This window comes from Homalodisca vitripennis, chromosome 1 (assembly GCF_021130785.1).
Source record: "Homalodisca vitripennis isolate AUS2020 chromosome 1, UT_GWSS_2.1, whole genome shotgun sequence".
Classification (NCBI taxonomy): domain Eukaryota; kingdom Metazoa; phylum Arthropoda; class Insecta; order Hemiptera; family Cicadellidae; genus Homalodisca; species Homalodisca vitripennis.
The window spans coordinates 160,596,945-160,621,424 of record NC_060207.1 but is presented as its reverse complement, the minus strand read 5'-3'; the positions used below and the strand labels follow the sequence as shown (position 1 = coordinate 160,621,424).

At 30.2% G+C, this 24,480-nt stretch overlaps 1 protein-coding gene across 13 annotated transcripts in view; it reads left to right on the top strand.

Annotated features, from left to right (window-relative positions):
- Nucleotides 1-20,315, top strand: part of LOC124375219 (protein hu-li tai shao) — a 152,771-nt gene extending 132,456 nt beyond the window's left edge. For 6 of the 13 annotated variants that reach the window (XM_046833346.1, XM_046833351.1, XM_046833348.1 and 3 more), the window contains 3 exons: nt 8,954-9,030; nt 16,689-16,818; nt 19,218-20,315. In XM_046833346.1, the coding sequence (XP_046689302.1) occupies nt 8,954-9,030; nt 16,689-16,814 (203 nt within the window). In that variant the 3' untranslated portion in view covers nt 16,815-16,818; nt 19,218-20,315. Of the gene's footprint in view, nt 1-8,953; nt 9,031-13,327; nt 13,390-16,688; nt 16,819-19,217 lie in introns of those variants that run through there. The other 7 variants (XM_046833354.1, XM_046833352.1, XM_046833349.1 and 4 more) reach the window with 3 other exon arrangements.
- The last annotated feature ends 4,165 nt before the right edge of the window (nt 20,316-24,480 follow it).

Below are 24,480 nucleotides of genomic sequence, written 5' to 3'. Positions count from 1 at the left end.
CAAAGATTTTTGTGAAGATGAAAGTTCTTCAGTTGGTACTTACTTAATGGAATTGATAATTAACAAACTAAAAAGCTTAGTTCCAGCCAAGGAATTGGGAAGACAAAATTTTTTTATTGAAGGTAATGAGGAAACTTTTGAAAACTATGCGTTAAGTGAATATAGTGAAAAGTGTTTAGACAAATCAGGTGTTCTGTATGAAGATAAGCAATCTAAACAAGAAGTTTTAATTGATTTTACAGGAACAGATAATTTGGGCTGTAGGTATGGCATTGATCATAATACAGATTATTCATCTGAACATAAATTGGAAATTAATTTCACAGAAAGTGATTCAGCTTATATTCACAAAGAAGATGATGTTACCATTGTTGAAAAATTATATCATAAGGAAGAAAGAAAATTGTCAGAAATTATAAAATCAAATAATGACTGTAATCGTGAACTTGAGGTTGATTATTACTCAGAAAACTGTAAACAACTTGGGGGTCTTGACAGTGGCATTGAGGCAGTAAACTTTGATGTACTATACAATGTAAAAAGCAAGGAAGATGTTTATAAAAAATATTTGGAGGATTATGAAAACACAGCAGAAGAAAAACATATTGACCATGAAAATAATGCAAATAAGGTAAAATCTGTACCATCACAAACTTTGGATTCACAGAGTGAAGGTAGTGTTGATAACAGGCGTTCATTTAAAGATACAGTAGATTCTTTGGAAGAACATTTCGAATCTGAAAATTTGAAAATTAGTCAAATTATTAATTTTCCATCAGATAATATTGATTCACACCAAATGTATTTAGAAAGTCCAACAGAAAACCACATTATATCTGCAGGCCTAGCAACTGAGATCATGATGAATAATGAAAACACAGCAGAAGGAAATTATATTGACCATGAAAATAATGCAACTAAGGCAAAATCTGTACCATCACAAACTTTGGATTCACAGAGTGAATGTAGTGTTGATAACAAGCTTTCATTTAAAAATACAGTAGATTCTTTGGAAGAACATTTCGAATCTGAAAATTTGAAAATAAGTCAAATTATTAATGTTTCGTCAGATAATATTGATTCACACCATATGTGTTTAGAAAGCCTGACAGAAAACCACATTATACCTGCAGGCCTAGCAACTGTGATCATGAATGATGAAAACACGGCTAATAGTAAGAAAAATACTAGATTTGAAATCTCCACAGACAGTGATTCACATAAGTTCCTCCTTGGAGGTTGTGTTAATCAGATAAATTATGTGAATACATGTGTAATTGTTGATGTTCAGGAAGATCAAATAGTGTCCAATGATGATGATTCTTTACCAGAATCCAAAGTTATATTCAATGGCAGTCACATGAATGACAATTCTGTAAGCGAGATTGAAATTGGTGTGATGAAAGAAAATATAACAAAAGAAACTTTCATATATGATACTGAGAAAGAGTTTACAAAGACAGGAAATAAAGAGACTGATTACCATTATCTGAATACTATACTGTTAGAAGACAACACAAAGAATACACATTTATTGAGTAAGATTAATGAAGGTAATTTTCCCTCAGGAACAAATGCAATAAACCACAACCAAGTTATTTCTGATAACAGTCAGGGCATAGATCAAATTGACTATCTCGAGGAAAGTTCAAAACTTGTTATTTCTAACAGTGTAAATGATTTATTATCAGAAAATGAAAATTATTTTTGGGAATACAACATTAAGACATCTAAAGAAGAGGAAGCAAGTTTATTCTCAGACAATATTTTTGGAATGAGATCTAATATAATAAATAGTGAAGTTATTGACGATTCACTGTCTCAAGTTGATTCCCTTGATAGTTTTAACACTGTTAGTGTTGAATCTGTGCCAAAACTTACCAAAAAGTCAAATGTTCAAGAGAATTTAAGTGATGAGGACTCTATTATTTCTTGTGAAATGAATGAAGATGTAAATGAATATGTCAAAGATATACCAGAAATACAAAGTGACGATAGTACAACTTTTAACAATTACATAGGACATGAATTTGAAGATGAAGCAGATTATTCCTCTGCAATGTTCTTAGATACAGATACAGAGCCATATAGCAAATTGGCAGAAACTGTTTTGTTATCTTCATCATCTTCATCAGGCCAAGATTCTCAAGATTATAAAGTTGTTTTCCCAATTAATAGGCCATCCTACAGTCACTATAATGACACTAGTAAAACACAACATACAGTCCAGCACAAACTAGACTTAAATGACAGCTCATCCAATTTTTCTAGACTTCCAGAAAGATTCAATGTTGATGCCAAAGTACCAACTTTTCTTGTTTTGGATATCAGTAGATCCTCAAACTTCAGGTCTGCCCAGAAGATAAGAAAAAAGACTTCTCTTTGTTATTCAAAAAAATCTAAATCTCTTTCTAGTATTAGCAAGAATATGGTAGTAAGTTTTTTACAAAAAAGCATGAATCTAGAACAGGACCAAATCAAAGGTTTGGATGAAATAAATAACAGCTCTGATATCAGTTTAAAATATGAGCAAGAGTTTACTACTTCCAATACATTTAGCAACTTAAGCATTCCCGATATTGCATCATGTGAGTCTCTGAGTATTTCAAGGTTAACTGAATTTGACGCTGCTCCGCATTCTTCACCAATTGATGTAAAATCAAAACAATCTTATTGCAAAAGTAATCTTCCAGATAAAAAATACAGAAATATAAGCTTTGCATATGATGAATCAAAGGTGCTAGATAAAAATTTATCTTTTGAAAAGGGAGAAAATAGTGTGAACACTGAAATACCCACATATATATTAAGTAATAATATTAACAATCACATTTGCTCAGTCTCTAAACCCCTGAAATGTTCACAAGATTCTAGATTTCAATCATTTACTAAGAACTCTAAAGTTGAAATGGTTTTCGAAACTCAACCACATTGTCCAGAAGAACCTAGTTATGATAAAGTAAGTTTAGCTAAAAATTCTGCAATACGACATTTTGATAGAAATGAAATAGAAGACCAAATACTCATATTTAATGAAGACAGTGTAGATGTTACATGCTCAGGCACTGATGGAAGATTAGACCCTGCCAAATGTCAATCAATTATTAATGATTCTAAAGATGAAATTGAAACTTCAGAGACTGAATTTAATTTAAATGGCAGTATATTTTGTAGTGGAAATTATTTTGATGTTACAGATGGTAATTCAAAAGAAAATTTATCTGGTGACTTTTACTCAGAAACATACAAAACGGAAAATATCATTGGAGAGAACCACAAAGACATTTTGAAGGAAGATTTAGCCATACATGATGTATTGTGTGATGATAATTCAAGTGTACAAATTGAATTACTGTATAAAAGTCCTGAATCCTCATACGTTTCTGGAGTACCAGTTGATGATGAAATCTCTGAAGTTTGTGAAATAACACAAGACAGTTCTGTTTCTTATACAGATTCCTTGCTATCTGATGATGAGGAAGAACCATTGGACTCTAAAAGTGTATCAAATATGCAAAAATGCTGTCCATATTCTCCTTTGGCTAATTTTAAAAATAGACTGTCTCTAACTCCAATTCCAGAAAAAGATTATGAACTTGATTAAAACTCTCTTGTGACCCTCCATATAAGATGTTACAACTATTTTAGCATTTTATATTGCTTTTTAAATTGTAAAACTAGTTTAAATCTAACAAAAATGTTTTGTCCATTGTGTCTTCTGTTATTGTGTTTTGTTGTGACTTTAGTGGATTTAGTTTGGTAAGTGTTGTGGATTTAGTTTTTAATACAGTTTTAGTTAAAAATAACTATTATGTACCTTGTTATCTTAGTTCAACAAATATATTGTTCAGTAAAGTATGTCATTTAATTTTCCTTATTTTTTAATATTAACTAACTACACTTGTCACTCTATCTTCTTTAATCTAACACCATTTATTTTTCTCTGATTAACTTACTGGAACAATGTTTTATTTCTAATGTACCACACTTACCTTTAAGTCTTAACAATAAACACTTTCCCCTAATATGACCTGCTTTTTTTCAGCCAGATCTTTCTGTTTATTTATTATTAACACTAACAATAAAACCTTTTTTAGTAAGAGATGGTAAGTTATACATGAAAAGTTCTAGTGAATGTTAAATGAGAATGTAATTAGAGTGAGAATGTTTAAACATAAATCTGTCTCAAAATAATTGTGGAGTTATTAACGTCATTTACTGCTGGAGCGTTCAAGAGCTGAGTCTGCAGCACATCCAAAATTAGCTGCTGAGCGACTTTTAAGCTAAAGCCTTGACCACGAATTATTATGGTATTATAGAGGTGTCATAAATATTATTGTCTAATTAAATCCAACTTATGTTTATGTTTGGATATAAAATAGTGAAAATAAGTCTACAGTATTTTTTATACATTAGTTATGAAGCCACGTTATGAAAAATTATTGCACAAAAATGTTCACGATTTAATTCCATTTTCACCTGAGATCAATTTTTCAACCTGGTGTCAATAACACTAACAACAATGAAGTAACAAAATGTTTTGGTTGAGGTTATGTTAAACAAAGTGAACTTTGCACTGGAAACGTCAGTTGGTACCTAGCAACATTCAGTGTTACCAAGGCCAGAAACATAAGTAGCAGCCCTCGTATTTCAAGTGTATGTTATATTTTTATACTTTTGGAATTTATTCACATTACTATCTTTCCTAGGTGCATCCTATCTCATTTTTGTATTTTACAACCGATTTTTATAACTTACAACGAAAATTTTCAGATGTTAGTATTTTTCAACAGTTACAGGTATATCCGTATTTCTCTGCATTTCTTCACATGTTCGAATATACAGACGTTAGTACCAAAATTTCTTTAGTTCGCTGTGAAAAAACATACATAGGTTTACAGTAAACAAATATTTTTACCTATTTTATAAAAAAGTCTACAAATTGCCTAAAACAGTGTGATGTTTAGAGACAAATTAGCCTCCCATGATATGGTTAAAAGAACTGAATTTTCTGTAAAGTATAAATGCAATGTTTTAAAATCAACGCTTTCAGACCATTTTATTTCAGAATAGCATAGATTTTATAAACAATCAAACAAAACTGTTAATAGAAAATTAGAATATATCAACAATGTGCACATGTTGTATGTACAAAGGTTTAACACAATTAATCACATTAAGATAAATAAGAAATTAAAAAGCAACCTTTAGAAATGAGTTAATTCGGATTATTTTGAAATCTTAATGTTACTTTGTAGGTCATCTTCACCTTGAAGTTTAATAACTAAAAAATACAATGTAAATGAAAGCTTAGTGCTATATCTAATAAACAAAATTTCTGTGCTACATATAAACAAACTATTACACTTTCTATATTTCATGACCAAGGTAATCAAACAGCATATAGCAATGAGTGCAGAGAGTCTTCAGATCTCCACTTCCCATTTTATGAATAAATTAAAATTGTGTTAATTGTATTTACTATTGTCTGATACTATAAGAACAATGTTAAATTCTCTATTATTAGATGTGGTTACACACTCATTATTCTATGACAAAAAATAAAAGTGTAAAAGTTTGTTTAGTTTAACCTTAGACCAAAGAAAGTAGACTGGGCATAGATTTGGAGCAAATGAAGCTTGGTCAGTGCAATATTATCATTATTCTATGACAAAAAAATAAAAGTGTAAAAGTTTGTTTAGTTTAACCTTAGACCAAAGAAAGTAGACTGAGCATAGATTTGGAGCAAATAAAGCTTGGTCAGTGCAATATTATCACCAATGAGGAATGGGAGGAAATGAATGAGTTATTCACTACCGAATATTTGCTTCAATATTTCACTACTGAGAATCTGCCTCAATATTACACTACTGTAAATTATTGCATTATACTAATACTATGTATACTTCAAAAATTTTAGTTCATTTGAAAAATAATAATGAAAAATTTGATATATTTAAAGTATTTCATGAAACAACAAGACATTGTTTAGTTTTTAATGTAGTTTGATGTATTTTTAATTTGTTCTGTGCTTCATACAAATTTATATATATTATATAATTATTATTATACATATACTTTTTTTATTAACTACTCAGGCACATAATTTAAAAACAACCAACTATCACTGTAAAATAATTTCTCATTCAACATGTTTGTTATGGTATGAGTTTAGACACAATACACAGGGTAGGTCGCGTCATGGCAAAGCCTGGGAAGCCGACTCATTATGGCGACAGCACAGTTCCGACCTTATTTTATATACAGCTATAAAAAATAGGAAGATATAAAAATTATTTAGTGAGGTTTTTTCCAAAACATTCTTGCTGATAAAATTGGTGGACCAAATAAACATAAATTTTCTCACAGGACTAAATATTTTGTTGTTAACCCTCCATCGGGCGCTTAAAATTAGAAACACCATCGGGCGCTCACGGAGGTTTCCTCCAGGTTAGCGAAAAATGGATATCATAGTCGTTTAAACTGTTTTTATTTGTTTAAATATTCATACTGATTTAATTACAATGTAATATATTCATTTTTAGAAATTAAATAAAAATTACTGTCTTATGTAATGAATTTTCCAAATAAGAAATTCAAAATCTTAAAAAATGTTATTGTATAATAACAACATGATTAATTTTAAGGAATAATGCAATTAATTGTAAAAATGTTTAACCTACTGTAATAATATATGGAAATTAACTTAGTTTTTAACTTTTTACAAAAACAACTTACTTCAATTCCTGAGATATTATACAATTGTAATGTCAATTATTACTCTGAAATCAAAATTTATTATTTACTAGAACTTTTTTACACACTACACAAAGTTTCAAAACATTTTCCTTCTGGTTGTTATAACGACAATGTTCACTCCATAAACAGTACTGAAATTTTCCCTAGCAAACTGGTACTGTACTGACAAGTCTCTCGTCTTCATTCTCCATTTCACAAAATTCAAATAAAATATATTGTAAAACTTAAAAAGAAACTATCACAGTTCACACATTTAGGCGCACACGGATTATTACTCCATAAAAACTAAACACAATAAGGCGCTCACGTAGATTTCGTCCAAGCACTACAAACACAACATCGGGCGCTCACGGAGGAATCGTCCAGTCTCGCACGGAAGTAGACCTCATACTGACAGATTTTGACAAAGATAAGCGGGAGGCTATTGTTTCGCTTCCCCAAAAGATGCTCGTGAAGTACACTGTGGGAAACGACTGTCAACATCAGAAAAGTAGTACTATTTTTAATAATAAAAAATACACGGAGGAAAACTCCGTTTAGCGCCCGATGTAGGGTTAAGAAAAGTTTTCTTGACAGTGTTTAAAATTTAAAGCAAACTAGAATTTTTTTAATGCTTATCTTCATGCTAATATACTTTTGTACAAGAATATAAATTTTCAGAATTTTATTAACTTTATGGTAGTTTTAATGAAACCTGGTGAATTTAAAATTGCCAATATGGATGGTTAAATGAAATCACCAAATAAAGGGGTGTGGTTTGCCTTTGTATGAGAATTCCTGGTTTATTTCTTTCTTTAGTATATGAGTGAAATATTGTTTTTATGGAGTAAAACTCAAGGTCGTTTTAGTAGAGCCTTTGAAACATGAAAATAAAAACTGATATTCTTGTAAATTACATTTTATTTTTCGCTTGTACTTTGCATAGCTTAATTTTGAAAGGCACACTTGCAGTCCACTAGTCGCCGATTGCTTGCACTGGTGGTGTTACTAACTTTTGCTTGAACTGATGTCCTTCGCAGCAATGAACATGTTTGTTTGTAACATCCAACAGGTAATTGGTAACATTTGTCTCTTGCTTTACACTGCATGCTCTGCATTCTGTCTCTTTTTGTAAATGTTTATAAATGCTGATATTTTTTCCAATCAAATGTGGTTTACATAATTTTTATTGCTGTAGATAAAGGGTGGTTTATAGTACACACTACTTTGCTGAAATACGTTATGTTTAATATTTTCTGTTGCATCCTATATACAAAACTGAATTCAGTCATACTTATTGGTTAAAAAATTACTCTATAAAATTAAAACAGATAAGCCACATAAGCTGGCTGTAACATTTCTGATAAAGTTGCATCTGGTCTATGAAGTAGTATAAAAAAAAACTATCAGCCTTAAAGACATTTACAATTATAAAATCTTTACATCATAATCACCATGCTTGTACAACCATACATATGGTAGTTTTTGCAGAAAAATACATATTTGCTTTTAAATATATAAGATAGTTGATCTTTTTCATAAGTTGTCTGTCTCTTAATATTGCTCTCAATATTAGATTCTTGATCAAACTAGAATCATAAGTTAGTCCACATCACCAGCCACCACTAAGAACATGAATCGCAAAGAAGTATGTAGGTACCTCATGAATCATACAATGTGTCTTATTTTAGCCTTTGAATTATGTATCATCCAAGTTACACTCAGATCTAATTTATCAATTGGACTTTTTATTATAATAAAGTACAATCTACTGCTCTTGCCATAAACATTTCAAAATAAAGTGTATCATATTTACCAATGTAATTTGTTTAAATATTAACATTACAATTTTAAATGTAGCATTTTATAGTTACCAAAAAACAGTTCTGGAGTGTCCTAGTCACGATATCAGATGTTCAAACCTTATTACAAATCAACCACACAATCTCTTACGATTTCTTGAGGAACTAAGACTTATTTGTGTACCGACATAGTTTATTAACTAAATACAACTGTCAGTTAGCTACCAATTATAAATAATTTTGTCAATTACATGTATAGACATAGAAATCATGATCGATAATTTTTAGTGTTTTGTTTTTGTAAACATTGCACCCAATTATGAAGGGACGTTTTTTATTTGTTCTTTCTTCCTTTGCCGCGGGTAATGCAGTTCTATGAACGGACAGTTGTAACACTCATGATATTTTTGCAGGAGAGAACACATACAATGGCGACCACTCAGACGCGCACCAGAGCACCTTCTCCCATAGCAGTAAAGAGGTAAGCTATGTGAGTACTCAACATTTTATCATTCCATTATAGTTTTAATTAGTTCTAGAACAACAATTATTACTGAACATTAAAGTTTTATAGATTTCAACAAGAAATCATTTTGATTTGTCACAACTATAATAATTTTTAATAAACAACTGTATTTTAACACGTTAGCTGCCACGTCGGGCCAAATGGACCGACGCTCTACATCTTTAAGAGATTGCACGTCGGGTAAAGTGGCCCGACAGTATAACAATGACGGTACCCGCCATTTTGATTACCTTCGTGCCTGTGCTGCACCCTGACAACTCAAACTGAAACTGATTGAACTATGAAGAGTTCTGCTACTAACAGAACATTGTTTATTGTGTTTATTTTCGTTATTAGTGATATGAATGAGATAGATACATTGGGCATTTTTGTCGGGCCACATTGCCCGACGGGTATTTTTATCGGTGTTAGAATATAAAATAATAAGGTTTTAGCCTTATTATTGCTACCAGGAAGAATAAAATATATGATTTGTTATTTTACAGTAAAAAGAGATTTATTTCCTAAGTTTCACAAAAAGTAAATGTAGTAAATAAAAAGTTGTATCTTATTTATTTTCATATTTTTTGCTTTCCATACTATTCAAATAATTCAATCTTATAAGTAAAGAAAAATAAGTAAATACAAAATTATCCTATACAAAAGGCGAATGAAGATATACTATTTGTGTATAATTTTGAAGCATGTTTCACACAAAAATGGTTTTTCTGGATATTCACTGCAAAACGTAGTTACAAATTTCTTGCTACCTTACGTCCTTTTTCCTCTGATACATTTTTGTAGCACAACTTGCACACCTTTCTTTGTCGGCATTTTTGTACTCCTCCACCAACAAAAGCAGATGACGTCAGGTAGTGGTGCCCAGTAGTGGTCACATTTGGAATGCGTGGCTCTTCCTGCACGTTCATCAAGGAACAGGCCAATTCCTCTCTAAACTTAGTGATAGAGACTTAAGTTTTGTTTTTTTTTATTATGAGATGTAGTGTTGTTAAGAAAATTATTGTAGGCCAACCAACTATTTACCACTGCAGTTCCAAGAAGAAGTTCTTCAGCTAGTTTGTGGAACCAACGCATTGTCTTCCGTACTGCAGTGTTATATGATGACATTTGATCGGATACGTCTATCCCAACCTTCGCCTTATTGTAGTCAACGATGACTAATGGCTTCATTACATTTGGCCCTCCAACTTTTTTTTGGTCAAGGACGACGTACTCCGGCCTATGGAATGTGGAAAGCATGTATACCTCCCTTTTGTCTTTCCACTTGGTAACAACTACACCACCTTTATTTTCGGAGCAAACCATTTCACCTTTACTAAGTTTTTGTTTTAAAAGGTTTTTTGGTAGGCCTTTACGACTTTTTCTCACGATACCAGCAAGATGTGTTTTGTTTGACAACAAAGCATCAGCCAATTCTACTGATGTATAGTAGTTGTCCGTATATAAATTGTGGCCTTTATTTAAAAAGTTTGTCATGAGTTCCAGTACCACTTTAGTCGCAACAGATCTGTCTTTTGTCACTTCTACAGTACCTTTCCCCATGTATACTTTTACTGCATAAGTATAACCCGTTTTATCACACAGCTTGAATATTTTTATCCCATACTTGTGGGCCTTTCCGGGAATATACTGCCGGAAACCTAGTCTACCACGAAACGGCACCATAGTTTCATCAATAACTAAATCTTGCTCTGCTACTTTCAAAGTGAAGAATAAATTGTTTAGTGCTAGAAGCAGAGGTTTTATTTTACCAATTTGCCCATCTCTTTTGAGGTTTTCATTACCGTTAAAATGCCAGAAACGTAAGAGTAACTGAAACCTGTTTCTACTCATTATTTTTCGGGCAACTGAGAATTTATACAAAGGGTTTTTTGACCAATAATCACTGATTCTTGGAAGTCCTACTAAACCCATATATAAAAGAAGGCCAATAAATTGTTTCATTTCCCCATGATTGGTATTTTTCTAGTCTTTTAGCCTACTCTTACGACTTAGTCGCAGCTTTGAAATTACTTCATTTGCATTATGATTAGTTTCTACAACCATAAGTTCAACTACTTCATCTGTCAAGTAATGACGAAAAAAATCTATTGGTTTTCTGTTGTTCGGTAAACAAAAATTAAATTTTGTTGTCTGAGTGAACTGAAACGTTTTCTGCTTACCCTCAAACATTTCCCAGCCCAAATCATTGTCCTTGGCGTTTGTAGAAATCAAAGAAGTACCTGTGATATCTGTAAACTGTTCCATTAGCATCAGTAGAATTAAGTTCCACGTTTGATTCTTGATTGTCATCAGAGTAATATTCTGAATCAGTACCAGGAATAAAGTCTAGGTCGCTATCAGTGTCATCCGGTATATCACTAACCACCATTGACTCCACACTGTCATCATCACTTATTTCGGCAAACAAATCACCCGGGGAAGACGGATTCTCAATCATACGTTCGATTTCATCCGTAAGAAGATTATCGCCACTCATTTTTACCGATCAATAGTATACATGCACACAACTATCGAAACATTACTTATAAAAAAACACAATGTAGGATTCCAGTAACAAAACACGCCAATTGGCACTCAGCTATGTGGAAAAGGCGGGTTAGAAATAAGCTGATGCAATTGCAGACAGAGAACTAAAGCGCGGGAATTATTCAGGCTGCACATCAACAAAACGGAATATCCCTGAATCAGGCGTCGGGTGTATAGGCCCGACGGCAAATGATTTATGTGATATATCGCCTTGTAAAAAGCTGTCGGGCCAATGTGCACGACGCTTTATAAACGTAATAAATATACATAAATCATAAAATCATGTTTATTAGTAACCAAAGAAGAGAAAAATAACAAAAGGTTACAACAATTTATCTTTTAAAAATTTGGCGCTTTAGCGCTAAAACGTATTTTTCAGGGTTGGCAGCTAACGTGTTAAAGCGAACACTACTTTTTTTACAAAATCGTAGAAAGGAATTGTGCTGTAAAGGATTCTTCTTTACCATTTCCTTTCTTTGTAAACTATTCTACATTATTAAAAATTTATGACTGAACTGTATTTTCTTTTAATTTACACTTTGATTGTTGATATATTATCAAACATTTAATGGATACTGGAAAGCAATATATAAAACAAACATGAATTAGATTTTTACATCTACCTAAACAGTAGATCATTAGATTCTGAAATGATGCTTCAGATATTTTATACTTCAGTAATAATTCTAAAGTTAATTGAGTTTTATTTTACAATTTATTGTTTAATACATAACAGAAGTACTGGAACTGGAAACATAGTATATCATGAACATTAAGTGTTACTGGTTATTCTTACTACTGTTTTTTGCTAAATAATTGTAATAAACCACTACATTAAGTAACATGAAAATACCGAATTGAATGATCTATTTCCTGTAGAATTCTATAGAACACATAACATCATACGATGTAATCTAAGTTCAGTAGATTACTGCAAGTCTGGACACTTTAATCTGGAAATATGTAAATGGACATTATTTTGATTGAGAAAATAAGTTATAAACAAGTGCTACAGTGCTAAGGTTAAGGAAATAACTACATTGATGGTTTTTGTGACTGCATGACAAAATAAAACAACTGTTATTTTTTAAATTAAAAAGTATTATTAAATTGTATGTTAAGTTACACATAGATATTGTGTAGAGATTAACTTTTTACATAAAAATTAAAATATCAGAAATCTCAACAACAAAATAAGCTGAAATCTTACTGACAATTTACTGCTTATCAGAAATTCTGTTCTTAACATGTCTTAGCCACTCTTAACACAATCACAATGTTAATCTGCCTGGGTTTGATATATTGAAGTTAATAATCTCTGTGACAGTTGTTAATTTATATATCAATACTTATATTTCGATTTTGTACAAAAAGGCAAACAGCACAAATGGGAAACACCTGAATTAATAATGTTTACAAGCAATTTTCCATAACATTGTTTGTTCTTAAGCCAGTATTTTTGCAATTTTGTAGTGGGGAAATTTATGAAGCAAAAAAAAAAAAACATTTGTTAATAGGAATATGTTATAACTCTGATGCTGGATATATTATAAATCATGTCCACTGTAAATCATTTTTGGAATATTATAGAAAACTGTTGTGTTCTCTGTCTAACGTTATAATGTATGCTTAAGTTTGTATTCAAGCAATTATGGTACACAAAATCTAGTTCTATAGTGTATGATGGCAGTGTTTATTTGACTCAATAAATGTACATTGCTGATGTTTCCAGTTCCCAGTGTTCTTGTCATGGATCTCTTCTCTGTTTTAAGTTTTGTTACCCACAGACCTATTGTAAGTAGGTTGTGCGCTCATTGCCTGTTCTACTTGGGTGTAAGTGCGTGTTGTTCCCAAAGTACATAGCAGACTTTCCTAAACAGCCTTTTTCTACATATTTTTGCATGTTGCAATTTAATTTTAAATGTTTGATATTTTACTGATTTTACTGCTCTAAGGCAGAGATGAGATTTTGTTTCGTGACAAAACTTTTTTAAGCAGTTCTTAAAATGATTTAACTGCTAATTTTTTTTAGTATCATTGAAGAAAGCACCTTTGTTATTGCATGAACTTATTTTTGCTAATATAAAGTTAAAGATTGATTTGCTGTGGATTGAGAAATATTTTTTATCTTAAAAATACTGTACTCCATGTAAGAATTAGTACAACAGTAAGTTTATATTTGTGGATAGTGTATGAATTAAATATAACTGACAGGTTGCAAAGTTTGTAATGGAATTCGTTGAAAGTGGTGCAATCAGTTTTTGGTTGAAATTTAAAAAAAGAGATATTTTATTGAGTGATTTGTATTTTTTAGTCAGATATTTATATAGTAACTTTTTGAAGGTAGAAAGAAATAGTAAAAGTTGTTGATTTTCCTTTGTGAATAGGTAGTAATTTAAAGCATAATTTAAGGATCTTATAATCATGCTCAAAGAAAAACTATTGATAAATTTTATCACAAAACATGTCATAAAAATATAATTTCCTTACGCAATAAATAAAAAAACATGCCATTCTGCCATTCCTTTAAGCAATAACTTATGCACATACACTAATGTAAAAATTTACATTTTTATCTTTCAACCGTTTTTTATTTTGCCTAATTAAATTATTGCCTACATTATCTACTTTAAATTAAATGCAGGTAATTCCTTATAGAGTGATCAAATAAAATGTCCTACTTTTTCTATTTTACAGAAAATTATCGTAAAGTTCATGGCTGTAAAATAATAAAAGATGATCTTAACCATAGATTGATTGTAGCACCTGTTTCATATATATTAAAAAATGTTTACTGAGTTGGATGACTCAAAGAAAAAGAAACAATATTAGACAATATAATAAAATACTCTTATTTTTTGTGATTCTTGCACGTTTTAAATTTTTTATTAAATGATTATTTATATAATGAATGACATTAAAGTGATAAAACTCTGTAATCCTTTCAAAATTGTTATATTAAGATTTAAATTTTATTTTTTAAATACTTGTACTGTTGTAGTTTTTAAAAGTAATGCAATAACTGTTAATTTATGTTATAAAATTACTACAATTACAGAATGTGTTTCCTGATTAGTTCAGAAATTTTTAATCAATAAGTATGCTTGATGTTACACATGAATGCAGCGGAGATTCAGGAAAAATGAACGCGGGATACCCAAGGTCGGTTCTCATATTTCTTACGAGGTAACCTGTTTGATTCTGCAAACCTCTATTGGGCATTACCAGAGTGAAGTAGACAGTTGCACTGTATCAGTGATGAATTAATGTAATCATTGACAAAGTAAATGTAGATATTATTTAAGTGAATTAATCCTCGTTTTAAACCATTGGATTGTATGACATAGGCCTATAATACGTTATGAAATCTAAATTAAAATATGATATCGTACACTATTAAAATAAATACATATTCATTAGATAAAGATTTATTTTTTACATTATTTTTTTCTAGAATGTTGTAAATGATCTTTATTTAATTTTCTTTTACAAACACAGAACATAACTATATAACTGAATAACATAAATATATTTTATTACTGATTAATTTCATTTAATGGAATTTGTAATATATTAATAATATAATGCTTAGTTGGTGTATTTACAGCAGTTTCATATTTAAATATATATATATATAATTGTACACACACACAACATGCTCGTCTGACAAGTGAGACCTGGGTTCGACCCGGCGGAGGAAGTACTTTTTGCGATTCAATGTTTATTGAAAATTAAATCAAGCTATTGTCGCTTATACAAATTTAATACATTTTAAAGTAGTTTGACAGGTATTTGGCCTTCCTATCATATTTTCGTTTGCTCATTTAAACACATGCACCAGAGACAATTGAGTACAAAATAATTGAATCTTAAAAAGTAAGGGCTTTTTGGTGTAGTGGTAACATGCTCGCCCGGCAAGTGACAGACCTGGTGGAGCAAATACTTTTTGCAACTCAATTTATATATATATAATACACTAAGTTGGCATACTTTCAATACAAGTTTTGGTTAATGAAATATAATTTGTAATACACATATATATAGTATATATTTATATATTGTGTAGTTCAAAACACAAGTATATTTTAAATATGAAAGTCAAGTTTAATAAACATCTAAAAAATATAGATTTTTATCCTGATTAAAAATATAGAAGGTGAACATATTTACACCAAGGTAAATGAAAATAAATAAAAATTCGTATTAGTTGTCCAAAATAGCAACTTTTTAACTTCAAGCTCCAGTTTGATAATTGAGTCAACAATTCAATAAACTGTGTGGTCCCCAGATGACGATCTGTTGGACATGTTAGTTACAAAGTTTTTAGCTCAAGGCATTTGTTATATTAGTTTTTTAATAAATTTAACTATGTCATTAACACAGTATACAAGATGATTATAGGAAATTTCTCGTGATATTATAATTATTTATGTACTAATTTTAATTCTATTGCATTAATCACTTCATATTCATTTTTGCTTTTTCTTTTCCATTGAATGAGGATTTTGGTAGACTTGGAACTCCTGTGCTCTCAAGTTACTATATACACAATTAAAATTACACTAATTAATTCACAGATAAGAATTAACCCATGATTATTGTATTTTCCTTTTAACATGTATAATTATTTATTTTGTGCACATAATCTACTTAAACTGGTCACGCAGCACCACAAAAAAAGTCATATACCTAAACAAAAACCCATACCAGACGAAAGATGTTTGTGTTTTTTACATGTATTGTGTTTTAAATGTATACAAGGAACATGTAACATTGTTGTCATATATACCGTAACATTACTATATTATACGCACTAGTAGTTTAGAAGATAGTTGCTTAATTCAGCAATTTTCTCAAATTGTAATTTTTTGTTTAACAGAAGGATTTTAATAAAACTTTGATTTGTTTGTCTTTTTTATTTTTGATATCGTTTATTGATATTGTGATAATTATTTTAAATGTAGTCCAATAGTCTATCTATAAAATAAATACCCTGTACTTAACTGATTAATGTTTGGTGGTATTGAGTATGAGACTCAGTTGAGATTGTTTATCACAATATGAACTATTTATAATTTATATTTTATTTGTAGGGCTCACCGACAAAAGATATTTCAACGGAAGAGTCACCTAAAAAAGATAAAAAGAAGAAGAAGGGACTGAGAACTCCATCGTTTCTCAAGAAAAAGAAAGAAAAGAAAAAGATTACCGAAGCATAAGGTAGTAAGTATGTCATTTGTTTTTATAGACATTACAGAAGATTTACTTACATTTTAGTTAGATAAACAAAAACAAGTTCTATATAGTCCCATTGAAAAAGGGAAACCGCATGTGGAAATCCTTGGAGTTGCAAATGTTAAAAATACTATTATTATGAAATTCTAATCCTCCATAAAATTATCAAAATCAAATTTTAATGTCTCTTTTGGGAGTTAAGAATAAATCCTAAGAGGGCAAACAGGTTAGATATTGTCCATGTGTGTGAGGCTCTGCTTATAATTTATGTATGGGGCTAAAGTGTACAACTGTGCTACAAATAAAAAAATGTTTCACTTAAAAGAAGTAATTTTAGTGCCTCAATGCTAATAAATTGTTAATAAACTACTTAAAAATAGTGAATACAGTTGTATGTTTAACCCTATGTGTGCCGGACCATCGCTATTTGTGACTTCTACAGTGATGGTTATATTTTATATAGTATTTATCTAAATTGGCTGATATACTATATGACTATACATACGCACTCCAAAGGCTTCAACGTAACTTTTGATGAAGGTTTTGTTGCATTCTGGTGAGATTCTGATTTTTACAACGGTTGTAAAGAGAGCGCGAGTTTAGAATCGACAGCTACACAGACGAGCCGTCACATGTTTTGTTTGCGCTGGTGTTTATTTCAAAATTATTGTAAATATTGAAAATTTTTAAGTGTAAATGGGTTTGTAGTGTTAGTATTTTCATATTATTTCGTTTGTGTATGTTGTTCTAGTCTGTGTGTAAGTAGAATAATGACTTGACCGTGAGTTACAGTGATCGTAAGCAGCTAGTACTTTACTAAATACATTTGTATAGTTTTTATGTTTTTTTTGTTTGTTCAGTGATATTTATAAGCAATGAGTCGTAAAAACATTGCTGACAATGAAGACCTAGTATTGCAGGCATTAGATTTAAGCATTAGCAGTGTAGACAATACACAGTGTTAGGTAAGGTTAGAAATTTTCTAGTTTTGTAGCGGTTCATATTTATTTTCCAAACTTTATTTATAAGTATAAAACAAGTTTTTATATGTCTTTTTGTAAAGAATTAAATGGAGTGTAAGATAGAATAACTGAAAGTAAAAAATAAAATATTTCAATAACACTAAGTTGTGTCAAAATAAAAAACAAAATGTTTTTGCTCATAGTTTTTGTTAATGTTTTTTTTTTATTGGTGTAAAAACGTTAAATAAGTAATTAATGTATTATATTTATAAAGAAAATATATTTGTCTACAAAAAAGACAAAAACCAAGACATTATACAAAAAAATAATTTGTTATGAATTTTTAACCAGACCCTTGTAAAATCAGGCATTTTATGCATACCATATAGCAAAACGCTGCGGCACTCAAGGGGTTAAGAAACCATAATAAAGAAATAAGCTAATATTGGTTAGTGGATGTTATAACCTATCAACTGATATTGACCCTATATAACTGCAGACTGTTTCCACGGTTACAGCAAGCATTTTTTTTTTATTTGTAAAAATATAAATATTTATTAAAATATGAAATCTTACGTGGTTTTTTTAAGAAATAACTAAACAATACTATATTATATTATGAACCATTATCATAATTTCAGTCACATATGTAATCTTGACAGAAACAGTGTAGCTAAAGTATAAACAGTAAGAAAGTCAATTAAAATGGTTTTATTAATTTCTTTTTGTTTAATCTATGAACACATATGTCAAAGAATTGAAAACATATTATATACAAAAGGTGCACAATATCATACTGAAGATAAGTATGTATAGCAGTTGGGATAATTGCTTCAAAATAAAAGTTTTAAAAATGTATACTACTACACTATATTGTACAAATGGTTTTTTCATACTTTAGCGGTATGTTTTATGATTTTGCTGGATTTCCAGCATAGCTCTTTAATTTGATATGCTAAACATCCAATCATTCTCGCTAATGTGTCACAGTCACAACTCATGTATTTTAGTAATCTGCTGTTTTGGGGAAACCTATGGGACAGAGCCCTATAGTTAGTAGTATTCTCCCAAATCCTCAAAAGGCACGTCTAAGCGGATAAGTTTTGATTTATGTATTCAAAATAATAATTTTAGATACAAAAATTGCCATGCATAAATCAAGAAATTATTTTAATTATATAGATGGTTTTTATATTTATTATGTATTTAAAAAAATGCTTGATCATTCTATCAACATAGCTGGATCAGTGTATAAACTAATAAACCATAACTCAGCAGTCATAAACAGAAGTTCATTAACAATAAATCAAATTAATTATATTCTGGTAAAAGTTATATTCCTCAGTAGGTAAACAAATTTAAGAAAGCCTCACAAGTCAACTTGATTACTCCTTAGTAAAATGAATAAAATGAGTTGTGTTTCAGATACTGCCAACATTCTCATCATCGTATCGACTCTGAAGCAGAAGAATGTCACTGCCGGTGTCATGTATTGCGGGCCAACGTAGGTGCTTTTAGGGTTCGTGTTTGCTGCTTGAACTTATTGCTGCACACATTTCAAAGGAAGGAACATTGCGCAAGCTTGTTGATGTACAGGACAGTGATTCAAGTTTATGTGCAAGAACATGTCATTGCCTTTGCCAGAAAATTCTCTCAATCGCAAAGCTAAAATTAGAAATTAATTAATTGATAACGGAGTTTTTATTTTAAATAAATGCTTTTTCTATTAAGTTTTATAACACTAGCAAATTGTTGTTTGCGATAATTTTTAAAGATATATTGTAAATCTATTTTAAAGTGTGTAGAAGTGAACGTGTGAGAGTTGTGCAGGGAAGCACAAACCTGTCAAGTAATCTTGTTGCTGTGCATGTCTTGATGTCTACTCTCTATAGTTAGTTAGTCACACTGTTTTTCAAAGTAATTCATTATTTTTAAAATGTTATAAAATTGCAAATTATATATAAAGAAAGCTTTACTGTATCTATGAGATTTTTAATAATATATGTATGTGAATGTGAGACGAGTGCGTGAGTGTATGAGGAGTGACTGGAACGCTTGTTTGCAAGGCGTCTACTTGGTTTTAAACACTTGATTCTTGTACACTACTTAATTGTAACATTGTTTGATAATTAAATTATTCTATTCCGAACGTAGAGTTGTAAGCCACAGTTGAATCAAAACCATTTTTGCTACATATTCACCGTATCATTCATTCTACGTTAGTTTATTTTTTATCGTTCAGTTTTTCTGAGAGCAAAATTATGTCTTACATCAGTTGTTGAATTTATTAGTGTATTTCATTTTATTCTAATTTATATTATTGTTTATTATATTTTATGTAATATTTATGTTGTTGTCATTGAATAATGTATTATTTTATTACTATCTATATTTCATTATCTTATGTTAATATTATGTAATAGAGCATAAAAAGACATAAATTTGTTCTCAGACTCTTGTAATAAATGCATAAAACTGATTTGTTTTCAATAAAACTCTGTTCAAAAGTTGAAACAAATTAAATGTGTTGTAGTTTTATTTATTCCTTCTGCCAATGCCTAATAAAATTATTTAAACTAATAGAAACTTTAATCAGTCAGTACTTGTTTTACTTTAGCTGCTAGAATGTGTCATCACAATTGAGTTATTTCTTTCATTGGTTTTATTTTGTAAGATAAGCAAAAAGTATTGAATCTCTTTAAATTGATTTTATTTTATAAATAGATAAAGAATTATTGGTTACTTTTACACCACTCCATCACCCTAGCTGTGTCCCCTTCTCTTGTTTTCTTGTTAATCATTATCCATCCATCGACATACCGTTTTTGTTTGTCAGCAGTTCTTAGATATGGAACTAGTCTTTAATTTTGTAAGTAGATGAAATATTATATTTTACAAGCCCTTGTATCATATTTGTTCATTAGTTTCTTGTTCTATTTGTTCTACACGAAGGTACACCTCATGTTGCTTACGTTCTTTACTCCAAACATGTTTGGTTAGTGTCACATACGTGTATTTGTAACAATAACAAGAGCACTGGCCATTAAAGTAAATTGAGTCAGTCACATTTGGTGTTCAATGACAGCGGTAGCGATTTGAACCTGAGTGAGACCATTTCCCAGTGGAATTTCTCATGTTACAACATTAATCCTATATATCGACCCCCTTCTTCATTTGTTAAATTAGGTACTCTACGGTTCTATTGTTGAACTACTTGTTTATTCGTGACATTGTTTTTTTTTTGTCCAAATTGTTTAATTGTGCAAAGTTTGGTGCTGAATTATTTATAAATAAAATTAGCATAATATTTTAATTTGTACTAAAAGTAAAGTAGTATTGTAAGGTTCTTAGTTACGAGTTACCTATTTAACAATGGAATGTAAGTTTTTAATCCATGAGAACAATGTTAAAACTTCATGCCCTTATTTTTTGATCATAGAGTTATGGGAGATGTTACACTCTAAAGCTATGAGCAACACTTTTTTTAGTTTAGTTGTAAAGTGTATACGTTTTTAGTATTTAAACTATAAAAAACAAAAACATTTTATGCATTTTACATGTATTTTTAAATTGAGATATGTTCTATTAATCTACAACCATAATAAGAGAATAAAATGTTTGAAGTTTAATATTATTATTACAAATTAAATCATAATGGCCACCTGTACAGCCGGCTCTTAAGGTTACATACTGCTAGTCATTCCTCTACTGGTATTCATCATTTGTGATGTATCCATGTTAATAATTCCATTTTTTGCATGAAAAATATATCTCTGTCTTCCCTTGACAAATTTATTAAAATTTAACACGTTACTGCCCTTTAATGACGCATGGCATTATTAGGTGAGCGCCAAAACTTCTCTTATTATCATTTAAGACCAAAAGATCTAATGAATCACTGGAGGGTATTCAGGAAGATTTCAAGATTTGATTTAAACATCTGACAGTAATGTTATTGTAGACCATAGTTAGAAAATATATTTATTGTATTATTTATTAAAGGAAATTCTCTTGTCATACACTGAAAAGGATTAGCTTAGGGAGAGGCCATACAGAAATTATTATTTATTAGGAGTTGTGTTCAATTCGTCAGATTTTGATGTCAATCTGACTGTAAGTTGTTGGGTCAGGATCAAGGTATTTGAAAAAGGACGAATCATAAAGTTGAAAGTTGGCTTCATTGATGTAATGCCCGGATGAAATAAAATGGATTGTGCTTTCAAATGAGAAAAACAAGCCGGTTTGCGAGGCCATTGTAAAGGAAAAAAATACAAATCCCTCTAGGCCCCAAGCGGTTGAACAAATAGCCTCTCACTCAACATGACAGTTCAGCCACCAAACATATGAATATCAATTTGAAATTCATATGATATTTTAGAAGGTTGAATACAGAGTAGTATTTTTTGTGGTCAGGAAACAACACTATCAACAGGAAAGTTGTAGATACAATTATTATTGCACCATATACTTACTGTTTCAGCATACAAGATACCTATAAACTAGGTAGTATAACTAGTTTAACCTGTGACAGTCTAGTGTAGCCATATGGACACAGTTGTACGTATAGTATTTACATATAACATGGTCATCTGGCTATATTAATCTAGGATGTGACAGGTTACATTAGTTAGCGGTTTTGGTTAACCAAACAAAACCTTCAATATTTTTACTTATTATAATGTTTGCTATTTATTTTATATCTTCAATACATTGAGCATAATGGGACAAATTAATATATCCAGCTTTTCTGTATCCTGGAGTTTAATGGGCTATACTGTAACCCTTATTTCCAAACCATGATACTTTACTTTAAGAAATATAAAACATATTGTGAATGTGGATCCACTACATTTAGATGATTTGTAAAAGCTTTACCTGCTAATTTTCTAGAAACATCAAATTCAATTTTCTTACATCTGTCTTAGTATTTGCAAGTGAAGTGGTACCATTTAAATTTCGTCTAAATCTACTGTCAAGCATGTCCTTTCATATTTTTTATAGGGTAACTTAATGTCAACAATTTAATTAAAATTAAAAATTTCTTGTTAGCATTTCGGTCATGATTGATAAAAAAACTGCAAACAACTATGACAAGTGATTATTTTCCGTATCTTCCTAACTACATAAAGTTGCTTTTTGTGTTGGTATGGACATCAATATTTTCTAATCTACTCAACGGATTTTGATACGATTTACACTGTCGGCTTTGTTAAGAACTAGGGCAGGTTTCTAGGTATGATACATCAGTATAGGAAGTATACAAAAGTTTTTACAATACAAAAATTAATATTTTTGTGTGCTTTCAATGTTAATATTGACAGTTCGGCTGGACCGATTTGGCTAATTTGGTTTTGAAATATTTTCAGGAACCCAAGGAAGGTTAACATGTGAGAAACATTGAAATAGTTTCTCAGAATATTTCATAATTCTGGAAAATAATTATAATATTTACACCTGTAATCCAATGTTAACTAACCCTAAAAAGCTGTTGACACTTTCAGCTAAAGTTGACCAAAGGGGCAGAAACATTTGTTTACATTTAAATTTTATAAAATATTGAATAATTATACAGTGCTTGATCAGTAGTGTTATGCAGATTGCAAAGACAAAGTTGCTATATAATGTTTAATTTATATTGTACCACTGACGATTAAACCATCTAATGCATTGAAAATAATATTTCAACAGTGTTCTAAAACCTACCTTGATGAACACAGCTGTGAATGTTTTGCACATAAGGTTATCGAAACTGATAGTCTTCCTTAACAATTTTGCTGTAGTTAAAGGAAAAGCAAAGGGATGGCATACTCATATCAGAAGCAGAATACAAGCGACGGAAGTAGATGAATTTGACAGAAGTAGTGTTTTTAAGGTAATGTATCCAAATACTTTCTTGTTTTAGGTAAAAATCAATATCACTAATAGCACCAGAAACATCACAGACTGCAAATAAACGCTTTTAAATCTATGTTGGATTCCAAAACCCACGTGTGTGCTTATTTTCTAGGTCAGTGCTGCAACTAAATCCAACTGTGGAACTGTAAGTAAATTAGAGTAGAAGTGAATTTAATGTGTCGTATCTGACCGCAGTAACTTTTTACTTATATACGTTAGTTTGCTTTTTTGCCGTAAAAAAATATAACTATCACTATGACACTTAACATGAAAAATCTTAACAGAAAGTAAATTAAGAGCCGAATTAATTGAAGTTGGTTTTTGTTGGTATATGTTTTCCTGATCGGGGCACAAGTAAAACTCAACTATGGCACTTGAAATACTTAAGATAAATAATTAATCTATACAAATGGAAGATTTTTGACTAAATTGGGTTTTCGAGACATATGTAGATATATTTTCATACAACAACCTTTAGAAAATAGAACCAGTCAAAATTGTATTTACGTTTTGAATCTCTTAACAATGGATACTGAAATAATATATACCTGTTATGTCTTATGTTGAAAAATATTGTAGAGTTATATCATATTACAATATCAATGCTTTCACTAAGAAAGCTATGGTCTTTGATTTTGAAAATTGCGTGTGAAGCTAGGTTTCTGCTAGTGTAATATAACATTTAATTTATATGAAGTACACTTCAGGTCATCTCTACTGTATACATGAAAGTAAATTGTTTTCATAACAATCCTTATAAGCTCCATCACTATCTTGCTGTATCTTCTGCAAG